This window comes from Poecilia mexicana, unplaced genomic scaffold (genome assembly GCF_051168715.1).
Source record: "Poecilia mexicana isolate PSO_F unplaced genomic scaffold, ASM5116871v1 scaffold_15, whole genome shotgun sequence".
NCBI classification, from domain to species: Eukaryota; Metazoa; Chordata; class Actinopteri; order Cyprinodontiformes; family Poeciliidae; genus Poecilia; species Poecilia mexicana.
The window spans coordinates 28,887,760-28,904,602 of record NW_028263384.1 but is presented as its reverse complement, the minus strand read 5'-3'; the positions used below and the strand labels follow the sequence as shown (position 1 = coordinate 28,904,602).

General features: G+C 40.8%; 1 protein-coding gene across 1 annotated transcript in view; it reads left to right on the top strand.

The window, feature by feature from the left end:
- Positions 1 to 8,075, top strand: part of hs3st1l1 (heparan sulfate (glucosamine) 3-O-sulfotransferase 1-like1) — a 29,337-nt gene extending 21,262 nt beyond the window's left edge. Inside the window, exon 2 of the mRNA XM_015000065.2 lies at positions 6,612 to 8,075. Coding sequence (XP_014855551.1) covers positions 6,785 to 7,726 — 942 coding nt within the window. The 5' untranslated portion in view covers positions 6,612 to 6,784 and the 3' untranslated portion in view covers positions 7,727 to 8,075. The remainder of the gene's footprint in view (positions 1 to 6,611) is intronic.
- The last annotated feature ends 8,768 nt before the right edge of the window (positions 8,076 to 16,843 follow it).

The window sequence follows — 16,843 nt, the reverse complement described above, 5'->3', positions numbered from 1 at the left end:
CAATGACACATTTAAGCTAGGTAGCTACAGGGCTGTTGCCATGGTGAGATTCACACCTCTCTGTGTTTTTGGTTTGACTCATCTGATTTGTATTTATATCAGAAAAACCGAACATCCTCATCCTGAGTATCATGTTAAATCGCTCAAAATGTTTGTTTGTTTTTGTTTATTCAAATTTTGCTAATGCAGCGTAAACATATATTTGTTTATGAAGCACATGAAGTTGGGTGCATAATGCTTGATGTTTGCACAGATGGCGGTGGGCAGAAGGACTGGTAATTGGAGTAGCCTTCCTTTACACAGAGAAATAGTCTGCAGGGACAAAAGTAGCTAAAAAGAAAAGTATGCAGGGAAAGTTTAAATCAGCGAATGAAAGATCAGAGTTAAGCTGCTGTAATTAGTGCCTGAGGCCGCTTGTTTCTGGGTGCACCAGGAAATGACACATTACACCGTCTTCAAGCTTGGTAATGAATGCCTTTGCTGACATGTGGGTGTGACTTGGGTCATTGTCTTGCTCATGCACTCCACAAATAGCCAAATATTGCTTTCCAATAGAGCTGCTCTATAATATTTTCCCACTGAAACAAAGGAACATGATTCTTCCTACTTTAAGTATCAGTGGTAAACCTACAAGAAATTTGTGAATTACAGTCAAGTTTGCTCGAACGTGCAGCAGCAAAAATTTAAGGACAGGAAGGAAGATAGAGAGCGACCTTTTGGATGTTTGCAAAAGATCTAAAAAGTGTGGAGTGTAAATGAATTCTGCCCCTTGTTATTCTGCTGTCAGGGCAACAGTTATTTATGCTTTAAATGGAAACATGTCGGACGGAAAACGTATCACTTCATCTTCATGTGGGAATCAGTTTTTCTTTAAAAATGTGTTAACCCAACAACAGCATCACTCCATATGTCTGTGTTGGAAAGATATGACGATTCCTTGATTTTATATGAATGTATTTCAAGATAATCTAACCAGAAAACCAAATCCATGTTTTATCAATGTTAGGGTTAGGCTGGTATCAACCGAGTTTGGTTTGAGCAAAGTATTTAAATAAAACTGAAGTTAGTCCGAGGTTTTCCATCCACTAGGTGGCCCCAGAGGAGAATATTCCTAAGCTTCATCTTCTGTTCTCAGTCAATTGTAGAGTTCATGTAATCCTTAAATCATTTTCTTTACAAAACTTTTGAAAACATCCTAACCTGTTTGGAAACAAGATGGCCTGTTATGTGTTATTTGATGGTTCACAATCTAAGGTTCTACTTTATTGTGTAGCTATATTGTTTATTTTTATTTAAAAAAATGATTTCCCTGCTTCTTTAGTGCAAGAGATCACCAGGAATTTGAGGTGGGAAGGGAAAGAAAAATAAAACCCGTCTCTTTGATGAGCTGAATGTTTAGGTTTTGTAATATAACCTGTTAAAGTGAGCCAGGAAGCCCACTGTAAACCAATATTCATCCATAATTTAAAGGCAGTCCTGTATGTGGGAGAGCTTCAGATGGATGAGTGTAGGTGGAAAATGTACTATGTGTTTTTTTTCCTGCCAGCCGGTAGGAGTAAGAAGCTACGGAAGAGATGTTGGAAAGAGGGGAAAGTGCAGGATGAAGGTGCTTGTGTGTTTTGGTCCCAGGAGGCGGCTTATTTGGAGGAAGGGCCAGAGCATCCGACAGGAGACGACCTTAACGATGCTTGAAACCAGTGAATCAGAAATAACTGGAAACACAACAGGATTCAGGAAACTGCAAAGAGAGCGAGGACTGCGCGCTGTTCTGCCTCTGATTGCATTTTATTTAGTCCTGATGAAAACAATCCCATTCCCAGCCAGCAATAGTTATTAATGTCTTATAACTCTTTAAGGTTTGACACCAGAAAAATGAAAAGTCCCTCATTAATGATTAACTTAATATATTGAGTACAATTATTTGATTGATGTGATTTATAAATCCCTTTCTGAACCTATTTAATAAAGATGCTCTTTGCAATCAAGCATTATTGGAATAATAATTATGTTGCGCTAACATCTAATGAGTAGTTATTAAAACGGAAAACTCAGCCGCTGCTTACAGTACCTGCTGCCAGCCACAGTTAATTTTCCGGGGTGCTGAATATGAATGAGGAATAGTTCTGCAGACGTATAGAGGAGGTTGTTTGGGTTAATTAGAGGGAGCGAGGCTTCCTGTGGCGTCTGGAACCTCTGCAAGCCTTTCTTTTAGCCCGGAGTGATGTAACGGCTGCCTGCCGGCTGCAGGCAACGCTGCTGCTCCACTCACCGACTACTGAAAGTGGTCAGCAAGTCGGCCTCCGGTGTGTGTTGGCGGTCAAGTGGGAGCGAGGAGCAGGACTGATTTTGGCATCTTAGTGAACATGCAGTCCATTCATTGGTGTCCAGCAGAGGGTGGATAATATCCCATGTGTGAACAGCAGGAAAACATCTTGAGCATGAGTGGACTCTTAAAGGACTCATTTGTGTGAGGATTAATTCAACCAAAGTGTGATCTCTGCTCCCTGGCCCCCTCACTTCCAGTGTAATTAAAATATGTCAGCTGTTCTGCAAAAGAAAAAGAAACAATACAGCATGATTCAGGAGAAATGCTGTTTCCTTTATAACTGACCATACAGAGGATTATAAATGTGTGCAGATCTTTGTCAAATTTCTGTTGATGTTGTAAAAACACAACTGCGGTTTTTCTACTAAGTAAGAATCACATGTGAATAATCTTACCAACATGATGGGCCATTAAAATCCTGACGACCACAGATGGAAAGAGTGACATGATGTATTCATAATTCAGCCTTCATCATCTATCAGCCATCAGAGGAAAACTGAGGTGACAAACCTCTTATACTTGGGAGCGGCTGTGAATGCGGCGTTTCAGGGAAACCTCATGCAGCAAACTTAGGCTTGCATTAAAGACTTAAGACTTGACTTTGGAAAAAATATTTTAGATTTGACTGAGAAAAAAATGACTTTGGATGAAAGATGATAAACTTGAGACTCAAGATTTCAATTGGATTTTGGACACAAGACCTGATTTGGGCTTTTTATGAAACACTAAAGACTTGGATTTGGGAAGTAAAGCCTGAAACTTGACTTGAACTTCTGATGAAAATGTGTGATGAAAGACTAGACTTGGATTTGCTAAAGAAAAACATGAAATATGACCTGGACTTTGGACGAACAATTCACGGTTCAGATCTAGAACTTATCCTGTAAAGAACTGAGAGTTGGTCTGTGCACGCATGAATGACTTGTGAATGTTTTCCTTTTTTTTTTCTGTCCATTAAAATTCATCACTGATTCTTCAAAGGTTTTATTGAAAGAATAGACACAATCTTTGAGTTCCAGGTAAAGTTTTTCACTTTAATCTAAGTCATGGGAAAACGGTTTGATCAAAAGTTCAGCATCCCTGCAGATCTGCAGTGTGTTTTATAAAACAACATCCATCACTGAAACCACACTTTACATCACTTTATTTTCACCTTTATAACCTCCTTGCCTGGCTGCGTTTTTTTATGTTCATCCCTCAGTAGGATTAGAATGCTGCACCTCTAGAGTGCCTGAAGGACAAGTACGAGTAAAACATGCAAACTCCAGAAGCATAAAAGTGCCTGGAGCTGAGATCGAAATCTAAACTGTCTTTCTGTGCAGCTGCACGGAGCCACAACAAACCGATGCTGTATCCCACTCACAAGACTCACCGGGGCCATATTTCTGCCCTGCCAACCTGTGCTGTGCAACACTCCACGGCCCTAACGGCGTTCAACGGATGCACCCCTGGTTAGGTCGACTGCCAGATAACATGGCTGCCATTTGTCAAACGGAAAAGCCACAGCGATATCCCAAAAAAGGCTGAATAAAGCCATAAGATCCATGAATCTGAAGCAGCAGCTCCTTCCAGGTGGTTCTCTGCAGGGAGGGGAGCAGGTTGGGGGATATTGGATGAGACAGAAAGCTCGTCTGCCTGCCTGGCTGCAGCCATTGGACTTGGCAGCTCTCTGCCAGGGAAACGCTGACAGGCAGGCGCGCCTGTCACAGCGCATAAGTGCCTCCTTGCACAACGCCGGGCCCTATAGGGCATGTCGGCTGCTCTGCGTTCAGAACCGTCTCACTCTCAGGCCAACAATTGAAGTGTGAAGAGAGGGGCATGTGTCATCACCTTTATATGGATGAAAGCCTCTGTAAGGTGAGAGAAAGGCCAGCGGTGATATCATAAGAATGCACAGCGCTCGTTGGCACGCGCCTTCATCACAGACGCTTAATTAGAGGAACGGCTTCTGTGGCTAAAATGCACACAAGGCAGAGTTTTTCTGCAAGCAGAGAATTTATAATTACACTGGGTCAATAAAAGCAACATAAGTGCACAGATTTCAGCAAAAATGTTTCATGCACACTTCACGAACTGCTGATCCTCTTTTTATATAATTTATGGACAGACGGAGATTGAGGGCCTTCCTGCTTTCTCTGGGACTTTGAAGCTTCAGTGAGAATTAATTTCAAATACTCAAAGCATCAGTCATGGGAGGACAATGACTAATGTCCCCAGAATAACCTGAAAGTTATCAGCAGTGAACCTGATGTTACACTTTGTTAGCTCGCAGGTCACATTGGCAAGACGGATGAGCTTTACGTTCAGTTTTCAGGTGATTTGTCGCACTCATAAACTTCATGCCGGTTTTCTGTGACATATGTGACTTCTCTCAGTTCTGGGGTCATCGCTGCAAACTTTGTCTTCCACATTATTTACCTTTGACATCTCAAGTGTAGTTATAACTTATAACCCTGTTGCTATGAAGGGTACATTTATATATATATATATATATATATATATATATATATATATATATATATATATAAATGTTAGGGCTATGTTTTCTTACTCTTGTGCCGTCTCTGAATGTGAATGTTCATATTTTTTGTAGGTATTGGTTAAAAAAGTAATTAAAAATTGTAGTTATTACTACATACACCCATGCAACAACTTTGTTTTTTGTATAGACAGTGTGAAAATGTGGCTAAAACATCTTAAATAAATTAAATCTCTTCAAGAAAAACATCCAAGACTAACCCTTAGACTAAACATTAAAAACTACGAGGTTTTATTTTATTTAGAGGTAAATGCGTTTTAGATTTAAACCACAGAGGATTGAAGCTACTATAAGCCGTTTCTCTTCCCAAACCCTGGGAACTTTGTTGAGTTCATGGCATCACAGACACCAGAAAGCTGGAAATGGGTCAGTGGTCATGACCTTAAGGAGAGGTAACGGCACATCGCATCACCAACGCCTTGAAATACCAGGACCTTTTAAATAAAAATCTGGAGGCCTCTGCCAGAAAACCGATGACCTTTCTGCCGCTGAATTCAAAACATATGGCTGCGTCAACACAGAAACAATTTTACACAAACTAACGCTGCACCAATGATAGTGGAAAGAATATTTTCTTCATCTTCTTGTTAAAATACTTGTTTTTTTTAAAGAAATTGTGTTTCCTTGAATTAAATTGTTGCTTCCAAGTAAAGATTGTGTTAGATTTTTTTTTTTTTTACTTTTTCACATCTTCACCACAGTGACTTACATAGTTTTTACTAAAACTAATCCTGAATGGAAACAACCTTGAAATAACGTTAGCGAATGTTCAATTTCTGCCCTGCAAACACAAGTTGGACGTTATCCGCAGGAACATCAGAAAATAAATCAAATTATTCTAAAAGTCCGGCCAAATTTGAAGTTATTTCCACCTGAGCTGGCCCATTTTCAAAATGTGTTTCAAGGATTTGTAGGCAATTTCTCGGCAGCATTTTGGTGGAAGGAGGCCTGTCTGCTTGGTGTGTGCATCCCTGTTCCCAGGAAGAAAAGACGACCTTTCTGTGACCTTTGCTGTCGAAGCTAGGTGTTAGCGTAGCTGGGCCCGGTTGTTTCAATGATCGGCAGCTAGTCGCTCGGCTGCTTTTCCATCGGAACGTTTCAGTTTTTAAAGTTAATTCCTTGGCATTAATTCTTTGAGAGGTGTCTATTGAAGGCAGAAAAGGCAAATTATAAAATATTTAAGAAGCCCTGTAGAAGCATATCTGGACTCTGAGATCCAAGGTGATGAATTAGATTTTTCCCAAGGTTTCTGGAGCTCCATTAGAGTTCATATTTAACAGCCCAAATCCTTCAGCCTCTCTGTTTGCTGAATTTCATTGCCTTGCTATTGATCCCTCTTGACATGAATAGGAAATCAAAGTCACCTAGCTGTGGAAACTTTTCTTTTGGCCTTCAGCTACACTTGCATATCTCCGACAGATTTTCTGATGAGCTGTCTGGCTAAGTGTTTTTCAGCCAGAGAAATTACAGTATCAATTGAAAGTGACTTTATAGAGTGAGGAGGAAAAAGCAGATGTGAAGTTGGGGGAGGAGGGAGCTGGGAGGAGAGTAAAAGACCGACGATGTGAGATTATCCCTTTGAGACGCAACACTTATGATAGACATGGATTGTATTTAAGGCTGGATTGCTTTTTCAGGGGAATGAGGAAAGTGCCATTTCAGTATAATAAAGACATTCATTCTGCTTCATATGCCTGAAATCTGAAAGCCTTTTCTTCTTCTTTTTGTCTTTGTTCCTCTCCACAGATGTACTGCGGACTGCCAATGATTTTTCCTCGCTCCGGTTCAGATTCAAAAGCAGGGAAAGTCTGCATTTCTGACTGCTTCTGTTCCCACTGAGCGCCGACATCTCGTCCACAGCTAAACCGCTGTCTTAGTTCTCCTTTATCGCGCCAGTGTCCGCTCATCCGTTCATCCCCATGGCTTCCTTTCTGGTATCATTGCTTCTGCTGGTTCTCCAGACATATGCTGCCCCATCTGAGCTCATTAAGGCAGGCTTTGGTTCAGCCCGGGACAGCATAGACCCTGATCCAGTACCACCAGTCAATGTCTCTGAGGATTCGACTTCATCCCCACCGCCAGGAACAAGCAAGCGGACCCCACACAGCATCATCATTGGCGTGCGAAAAGGGGGCACCAGAGCGCTGCTGGAGATGCTTGACATTCACCCTGAGGTCGCGGTGGCTGCCACCGAGGTCCACTTCTTTGACTGGGATGAAAACTACGCTAAGGGTCTGGAGTGGTACCGGGACCTCATGCCGTACTCCTACCCTCATCAGATCACGATAGAGAAAACTCCGGGTTACTTTACGTCGCCTCTCGCACCAGAACGCATCTGCGCCATGAACTCGTCTATAAAGCTGCTGCTGATCTTGCGAGACCCGACTGAGCGGGTGATCTCCGACTACACCCAGGTGTACTTCAACAGACTGGAGAACCACAAGCCTGTGCAAGCCATTGAGAACCTCCTGGTACGCAACGGAGCCCTGAACATCCGCTACAAGGCGATCCAGAGGAGTCTGTACGACGTTCATATGCGCAACTGGCTGAAGCACTTCCCCCTGGAACAGATACACATCGTGAACGGGGATGCTTTGATCCACGACCCCCTGCCAGAGCTTCAGAAGGTGGAGCGATTCCTGAACCTGCCTCCGAGGATAGTGTCCTCCAACTTCTACTTCAACCAGACCAAAGGGTTCTACTGCATCCGGAGCGACGGACGGGAGCGGTGTCTGCACGAGTCTAAGGGACGTCCTCACCCGTCCGTCAACAGCACCGTCCTGCAGCAGCTTCGCTCCTACCTGCGGGAACACAACCGGAGCTTCTTCAGGATGGTGAAGCGCACCTTCAGCTGGCAATAAGAAACCTACATCACAAACCGGACTCTACCGAGCCGAGACGCAACGAGGAGAAGAAACAGCACTTTACACATACATGAAGGAAGTCCTTTCAGGATCCTCTTATTGATTACTTTTGTGATCCGGTTTCAGCAAAACAGTTCTATATTTACACACTGAAGACAAAAAAAACAAAAAACTGTAATTACAAAAGAAAACATTCAGGTTTATTTCTTTCTGTGCTGAAAGCATTTAGCTTGTCAAATAGCAGTGAAAATGAATTAGCTAAACTGATGGACTTTTGCCCTACTTTCTTGTTTGATATTCTTCTTGTTCTTACGAATAAACTATTGTTTTAAAACGTACAGGAAAATTTGTGTTTTTTCCCTCCCTATCTTTTCATTTCCAAAGCGCCTGATCCCAGCAGCCGGTGTTACTCAGGAAGCGTGAGAAATGGGCAGCAGCATTACAATAAGCCTTTGATTTGCTGTGGTGCAAGGTAGACATTAATGCAAGGAAATGGGTACCCTGGAGCAGCACTTTAGTTGTACAGGAATCACTAATAGCTTTGGACATTGAAGGTGGCCTGCGCCTGCAGCTACAGTCAGATCTTCACCGTCAGCAAGCTGGAATCCGCAAGAGCTTCTGTTGCATTCTGCTGCTGCGTCGCTCAACAATTTGCACAGGTGTTAAATGTTGTCGTTAAATCATACGCCCAACAGCCCTGTAAATTATTTACAAATGACACTGTATCTGCATTGATGCTTTTTGCACATATTCTCGCTTTCCTGAATTGCACAAAGCATGCAGTTTTCCCAGAAACAGCTTGTCGTCGTCTCCCACAACAAATAGACAGGGGTCATGTTTCTTTCATTGATTAGACTTTAAACAGCAGCCAAAGCTACAGCTCCACTGGGATCTGATATTCATGTGATCTCTCTGCTCTGTCTGCTGGAATAAGCACTGCTCCCCTCCCGAAGGCAAACAGTCATTGATGCTGCACTGAATCCATATCCTGGGCTGAACATGGGAGGGGGTGCAAAGCCACAGGCGATATAGAAATGTGCTGAATGTAATTACATTAAGAGTCTAGTTCAGCAGGGTGATCTGGGGTTTAGGATTAAAATTAGTTTGGAAAATTATACTGTAAGAGTAGACAAATTTTAGCGTGATGACAATGTAAAAGCTAAATGTAATCATTCTTAAACAATCTTGCTCTGGGACTTTTCTCTCCTCTGCTCAACAGGGGGCACTTGAACCCCAGGGTACGCCCAACACGAACGATGAGTTCAGACTGTCTGGTTGTGCTCCCTCCTGTTGTTTCAGATAAAGGTGAAGGGCCTGGGAGAGTTACTCTGTGACCTTGGCCGATATGTTCCTCTTCGGTATGTGCAGCCCAGCTGCTCATCCGGGAGATAAAGCGACCAGAAGTATTCCACACACATTAACACACACATTACGGATCATTCCCAGGGTGCTGGCATGGCAAAGCCGTGTTTTCTGTTCCTCAGGTGGGTAAGAAAGACAAAATGTTTGGTACGCAGCACACTTCTAGTCCTTTTAGTCCTTATGAGTTGAAGGAGATGTTGGGTTTGCTTACTGAGAGGTGCAGCACGCATTTCAAACAATCTGCTGGGTAAATTATTTCAGTGAATTCTGTAAAGTTCATTGTATTGTTTGGTCAGAAACTGTCATCCACTCATTATCGATACGCTCAAGTTTAATTTTGGGCTTTTAATTGTTCATTTGAATCGTCTTATTTCCAGAATGAGGCTGAATATCCAAAACAGCAACTTCTCTGATCCAAACTGCCAGAAAATTACACGTGCAGAGATGCAACACTTTGGCTCTTTTATAAATTAATCTGTATAGAAACAGTTTATACAGCAAGTGACTTTGTAAAGGTTTTTTTATGGTTTATTAAACAGATTCCTGGATGATAACATGATAAAATACTAACATATTTAGTGCATCATAAACAATCTTCTTTTTTAAAACTATTCTAAATTGAGAACAAAAGAAATAACTCATTTAGCCCCAGTAATCATAAAACTGTAGCAATACATTTTATTTTAATATTGTGATCTTGAAAACAGTCTTCTTGAAACAGGGAGCTTTTAAAAGTTGTATCAAAACTGTGTTATAATTGAAACAAGAATCCTAACTGTGAGTGTTTGTTGCAGGATGTCACATTCTTTTGTGTGACAAGTTCTGATACTCCAGAAGGTAAAAACACATCACCCCAGTTCTCTCTCCACTGGCTGGAGTTCATTTTAACATTTTCATCACACCTTCTGTCCCCTCAGGTCAGTCCTGTAGGAACCAGCGTCTGGGACCGGGGAGCCAAACTCATTTCCAGTTTGAACTGCATCATAAAGGGCCTGAACAAACTGATAAAATATTAATAAACAGCTGTCTCTGCATTCGATGAGTACTTCTTAAAATGAAATTATCTGGCAGTGTACGGATAGAAACTGTTAATTAGATTAACTACACAAATGTTGGTTGAATTTCTGTGTCCCGTTAGAATCTTATGGCGAGCCGGATTTGGCCCCCAGGCCTTCAGTTTGACAGCTGTGGTCTAGAGGAACCAGGAAGGGAACAGGACCTTCTCTGCTCCAGAGGTTCACTGCCATCTTTTAAATCTCGTCTTAAAACCCATTTTTATTCTTTGGTTTTCAACCCCACTGAGCCTTAGTTTGACCTTGTTTGTTTTAATTAGTTTGTGATTTATCTTTTATGCACGTTATATTTATGTTTTTTATTTTGATGTATGTTTTTAGTTTGCAGTTATGTGCAGCATTTGTTTCAACTGTGAGTTTTTTGGAGCTTAAAGTGAATTTGGTTTGGTTTGGATGATGAAGGCAAGGACAAAACTTGTGTTTCATCGTCATATATATATATATATATATATATATATATATATATATATATATATATATATATATATATATATATATAAAAGTCACCACAACATGGCTCCTCTATAATCCTTTAGCAACGTTTTTACTGAGAAGTAGCTCCTATAAAGAGCTCAGGTGATGCACAGTTCCATCAGGTGTTTGCTAATTGCTGCTGGCTAGTCTGAAGGAGCTCAGGCATTTTCCACAGCTGAATGGTTGCCATGAGAGATTAAAATATTTCTCAAAAAATGCATGAAAGAATAAAAGCAACACTCCAGATATATTTTCGATGATGGAATAACATTATAACGAGATGTTAAGCTAAAAAAAGTCAGTTTTACATAACACTGCCCCTTTAAGTTTCCCTTTGCTCACCACATGATGAAAAGCCTCCTCAGACCTTCTGCAATGCAAGTCAGTGAAAACCCTGACTCCAACAAGTTTCTCTAACTAATGGCTCCTATTGAGTGAGTCACTTATCACTGCATGTCTTTGATAACTGCCAACCTTGGATGTAATTAAAGGTTTGAGGGGTGGTCTGGAGCAATCTGCTGTAGATAGTTTGGCTGCTCTTGTCATCCTAGGAGCCTCTAATGATCTGTCTAGGATTGTGATTGATGAAGCACTTAGCATCGAATCAAAGCACGAGGAACGCTCGCTGCTTGCTAAGCTCTTTGCAAACTAACAGCCACTGTATTTGCGCGACATGAGTCTATCACAGAACTGTCCTTGATGGGAATTAATGACCTCCGAGTCAACGTTGGAAGCGGAACTTAATGCACAATTAAAGTTGATTGACATGGCTCAGCAGAGACATAAGCTGCGGACTGCACGCGCCAATGAATCCTTCTGCAGCTCAATAGGAATCCATTTCCTCCTCTTCGCTCATGAATGCTGCAGAATATCAAGTGCCTTTGGAGATGTTTATACACATACATATACTCTTTAAGCTTTATTGATTAAAAACTTGTAGCATTTAAAATAATCTAAATGTTTTTCCAATGCCGAGGTTTTTTAATTTGTTGCTTTTCCCAAAAAAATATGTTTCCACCAAGGGCATCGCCAAGGAAACAATGAGGTGTTTTCAGGCTGATCTTATTGGTTTAAATGCAACCAACCTGTAGGGAATAACTCATATAATGGTATGCACAAAAATCAACTTATTCCAGCCTTTTTGCAATTTTCTCAATCAGTAAAATCACAACAACCAGGGATCTAATGAGATCAGGGAGTTGATGTGTTTCCCAGAATGTGCAGGATTATCCCAAACACAAAAGACTCCGAAACAACATGAACCGCTCTGATAAATGAGGTTCTGCTCTTGTTTTAAAGGCTCCTTGTGTTGTACGTCCTTTGTGATTACTTATTTATTTGTTTGTTGGTTTATTTTTCATTGCCTCGGGCACAGAGGGCATGTGTTTGATCTGATCCCACTGCAGCCTTTTCTAAAGAGGGAGGACGGCTGCTGCTGCATTCAGGTCAAAGGGAGGAGAAGGAGACTCGTCTGCCTATTTGCAGCTGAATTATAAAAAGCCCTGATTAATCCTTTGAGGTGTTGGGCAAAAACATAAAAGGATTTTGAAAAAATGAAGATCTCAGGCCTTTTAGTTAAGTGCTCTTTCTAAAAAAAAAAAAAAATGGCGACACGTGTGGTAAAAAGAATCTGATGCTGAGATTGTTGACCTCTTCAGGAGGTGGTTCAGGATTTATTTGATTTAACCATAACTTAGCGTCATTGATTTGATTTAATAATGTAATCTGCGTACATCAGCACATATTTTATAATGATAAAGGCCAAATAAAAACTAACAATCATGTAAAACCAACACTTTTTCTTAATTGTCTTTCTGTGTGAGAGGTGTGTGTCCCAAAATTACTTAACAGAGGCAATGTCAGCGATGATAAAATTATGTTTTTATTTTACAAATCTGTAATTTGTTCCTTGAAAATATGATAAATACAACAGTATGAAGGTATTTTGAGTTTAATTTCCCAAATACTTTTATATCCCAACTCTGCTGCTCTCCAGGTTAAAATAATCACAGGTTTGTGACTCCTGATCTGGAAAATGTGCCGCGCTGTTTCAGAAAAGCCGGACCTCAGTCACTCATCCATGTCCTTCTCCAGAACGACCCGTTTCTAAATGTGACCGTCCATTTTCATGTGTTGGCACGTTGATATTTTTTATGCAGTGCTGGAGAAAGGGTGGATACTCCGATTCAACTTAATGGTCATTTTGGAAACAGATTTTGATAGAAAACTATCGCTTATAGAAAGTCAAAGATAGATGCAACATTTTTACAATTTTTCTGCAAATTCCAGTTTTGAAGCTGGAGTGAGCCTGGTGGTTTTCTGCTGCTTGTGTAGCCGCCTTTTAGCTTTAGATAAATCCTTAAACGAGAGCGAAGATTAATTTTAGAAGTTGTTTTTTACGTTTATCTCAACACGAGGAGGACGCTGCTGGTTTAAACTGAAAACTAAAACTTTAGGTGACTGTTGCTATTCTGAGTAAGAGCATGAAATAGTTTTTATTTCTTGTGACCTACCCAGTGAGATCTTCCTCTCCCAGTGTAACCCCACACTACACAGCATCTCCCCATCTTGTAGACTCTGTGTCTTTCCTTGAAGCTCCTGTCACCGTTCTCCCTCAGCCTCTTTTATCCCTCTATCCTCCCCAGCAGCTCTTGTCTATTCAAATCAAGGGCTGGCGGAAAAGTGCCAGAAGGCATTTCACTCTGCAATATTTCCTTTGGGTGCAAAACCCCAAGTCCCCGCTCTGATTCGTCAACAGTCACACAACAACAGAAGTCGGAGTTCACAGCCGTGGCAGAGAGGATCATATTTTAGTGCTGGTTTACAGCATCCTGGGCCCACAGGAGCCAAGTGTCACACAAATGCTATTTACAGCCCTAGAAAAGGAGAAGAGGAACCCAGCAAATGCATCCAGCTTTCAGTGTCATCTGGGATTCCAGCAAGAGTGTGATGCTTTCAATAACTTGTTTTCCGTCTCTGCGCTTCCTTGTGCAGCACGTCAGGAGGTAAGACGGCAATTTGTCTCTAATTTTTCATGCATCTCCATCTGGATTTTGTTGTTTCAAGCTCAGGGACTGGATGGGAGTTTTATTTCCAGAGCATGCACCTTCTTTTTTAAAAATGAATTGTGCTTTAGCGGGGACTTGAGCGTTACCCTGTAGCTAACTAATTTCAAAGCGGAGTCTCTGTGCTGCTCTGTTTGCACTTTGCAGGAGAGAAAAAGATGGGAAGATAAAGTGTGTTCAAAGGGATAGTGCAGACTTCAGAGGGAGCGATAACATCAGCCCGGTCCCCTAGAAGTCCTCAGTAAAGTGAACGTAGCCTTCGGGGGGCTGCTACTCCAGCCGGCTTGTGACAGCTCAAACAGGTAAATAAACCAAACCCAGGAACTCAGAAGCTGGAAAAGAAGGACAAAAACTTTCACATCAAATATTTTAGGATTCCTAAAACACGATTAAAATCCACTAAATACATTGTTTTTTTCATTCACTCCTATCAGCACCTTGTATTCTGTCCATTAACTCTTTTCCTCCCTCTCTTTCCTACAAATTACCATTTTATTTATAATGCACCAGGATGTAAATTAGCTATTTACCTCATCCTTTGTTGTTTTAATGCATGTTAGTAACTAGTGTTATCAGATTAGCAGCAGTTTTAAAGCATTACAAAGAAAAAGAAGGCATGCACCGGGATGCCCATATAATTAGCACCATAAAGGAGAGAGCATGTCTGCAAGCTTCATAATTTTTCTAAAATAAAGATTGGATTGCAATAACATTACTGAAGAATCCTCCCTCGGCTGAGACGTTGCTGTGAGAATTATTAATAATTCCTCCATCCTTTATTTGTTGACCTTTTTGTTCTTCAAGTGGTAAATCAATTTAACTTGCTAAAGCACAAGCTGCTGCATTTACATCTTCTATCTGTGTGCAAATGACACTTTAAGGTAAGAAAAAAAAAATTTTAAGGTTGAAAATACGGTTTTTGTTCAACAATATTAACAATTTGCAGACTTTTGACTATGAAAATGTACTGCTGAATAACTGAACAATGATGGCATTGTTTTTATTACATCTTCTTTGTTGCCTCTAAACACTGACAGAGTAATTCGAGCACATTTATTTAGTTTGGGTAAAAATCCTCTTTATGTGATCCAGACAGTCATGACAGAAGACTGTGCGCCTGCTGAACCGTTTCTGAGCTGATCTAGTCGTGTTTTTATATCAGTATACTGCTGACGCATCCAATGAGGTCCCAGTTAAAGTTTCAGCACATTTAGTGGGACAGAAATGTTTTTAATTGTCTTTATGAATCTTTTTAGCTGCACATTGATCAGCCTGGAACAACTTCATCTGAAAGGCACCAACGGTGATGCGGTTCTGCAGGGCTAGAAAACTATGAATGGAGTGGATTTAATTATCGTTCTGACTTTAGCAAGAATTACATTTTTGGCATCTTGTTCATCTTTCCCATTTTGAAGAGTCACAGAAGGTTTTGGACTTCAGGAGGAAGCCAGAGAGAACCAATGGCTGCATGGGGAGAACATGCAAACTTTGTGGAGGAATTTGAACCCAGGACTTTCTTCCTGCAGGGCTTCAAACCACTATTCAGTTGAAAACAGGAATCTTTGAAATGCAGGATTTCTAGCTTCTTAATGGTTAAACCATGGTACATTTACCTAACAGAAAGCCCTTTGTATCATGGAAAGTGGGAATTCTGATTATTTGAAATGCAAAAAGCATCAGAAAATGTGTGCTGCTCTTTTTGCTGGTCTCACTTCTTAGTCTGAGGATGTTTCCATGTATCTGTTTTGTTTTATTTCTGTTGCTTTTGGAATAACTACAAATTTTACAGAGAGAATAACAACCTGGTTCATGCTTAGGAAAAGATTTGATTTGCTTTAGTTAAGATCTGGAGAGTTTTCATGTGTTTTTACACAACATCTCCATTTCCTGTTTTCTGGGGTTATTCAGTAAAACCAAGGAGATGTGAGGAAGGTTCTTTCTTGTTTGGTATTTTCATATTAATTTTTTTTTAGAATAATTTGCAGAAAGCTGTCAACATATTTTAGAATATAAAATCTGGAATTCCCAGATTTACCTCTTCTGCTACAACAAATCAGTTTTATTTTTCTATTGTGACAACAGTCCAACTGCTAACATGGATATGCATGGATGTAAAAGGTTTTGCCCACATTTGTAATGGAAACACAGTTTATGACGGTAAAATACATTTAAAGATTCGACTACATGCTGGAGCCAATCGGGAACTTTGTTGTGGAAGTGTTTGCATTTCAGTTTGCCAGAACGACGACTGGGCTGCTACTTCCTGCTACTTCCCTGCATCCAAAGGAGTAAGTTGATGTGGGGATCAATAGATAGAAAGATGGATCGACTCATTTCTTTTAGCACTGATTCATTTCTCAATAGCCACAAGAGGAAAGTGAAAGCTTTAGCTCTTACAACCGTTTGCTTGATTACTATTCCAAATATTGCTCTTGGTGCAGATTCTTGCTTTCAGTTACACCCCAGAGTGTTTTCATTGGCTTTGACCTCCCCAGGAAGCAAACCCAGGGGTCGGCATTATCATTCATATAAACATGTTGTTCATTTTATGCTCATAGCTCATTGATGCAGAAATGGGGAGCGTTTTGCGTGGGTCCAATTTTAATGACTTCCCCCACCCCAGCCAATAAAAGAAGTGAACATGTGTGTAGGTAGCAGCTGGAAATGAAGGGTGGCTGCTGGTCAGCCTGAACACAGCCTTGTTAAAAAGTCAATTAAGGAGAAACAAAGAGGGAGCAGAGGACAGAAATATTTCTCCTCACAGCAGTTTCTTCATTCTTGCAATGCTTGGAGCAGCTTCAGCAAATGAGAGCAAGGATTATTTATAAGCACAACTCGTCTCCTTGAAGTGAAAGACGGCGGAGTCCAAGATTATGACTGTTTCTTGAGGAATTTGACATCAAAAACTGTTGTTGCAAACATACAATTTCACACTTGCTCTTCAATCTTCTCTGGTCCTCGTGTGGGAAAGAAGTGTCTTGGAATTGCTAAACTGAGGTTGATGTTTTTTTTTACACCATCTGGTTTGGGAAGTAATCTAAAACAAACACACACTTCAGATGATAAAGCTGTGTCTGCTGCACTTTAAATTCAATCAGCCAGAGGCATCCGCAGACACTTCCAGGGACGCAGTTTATTGC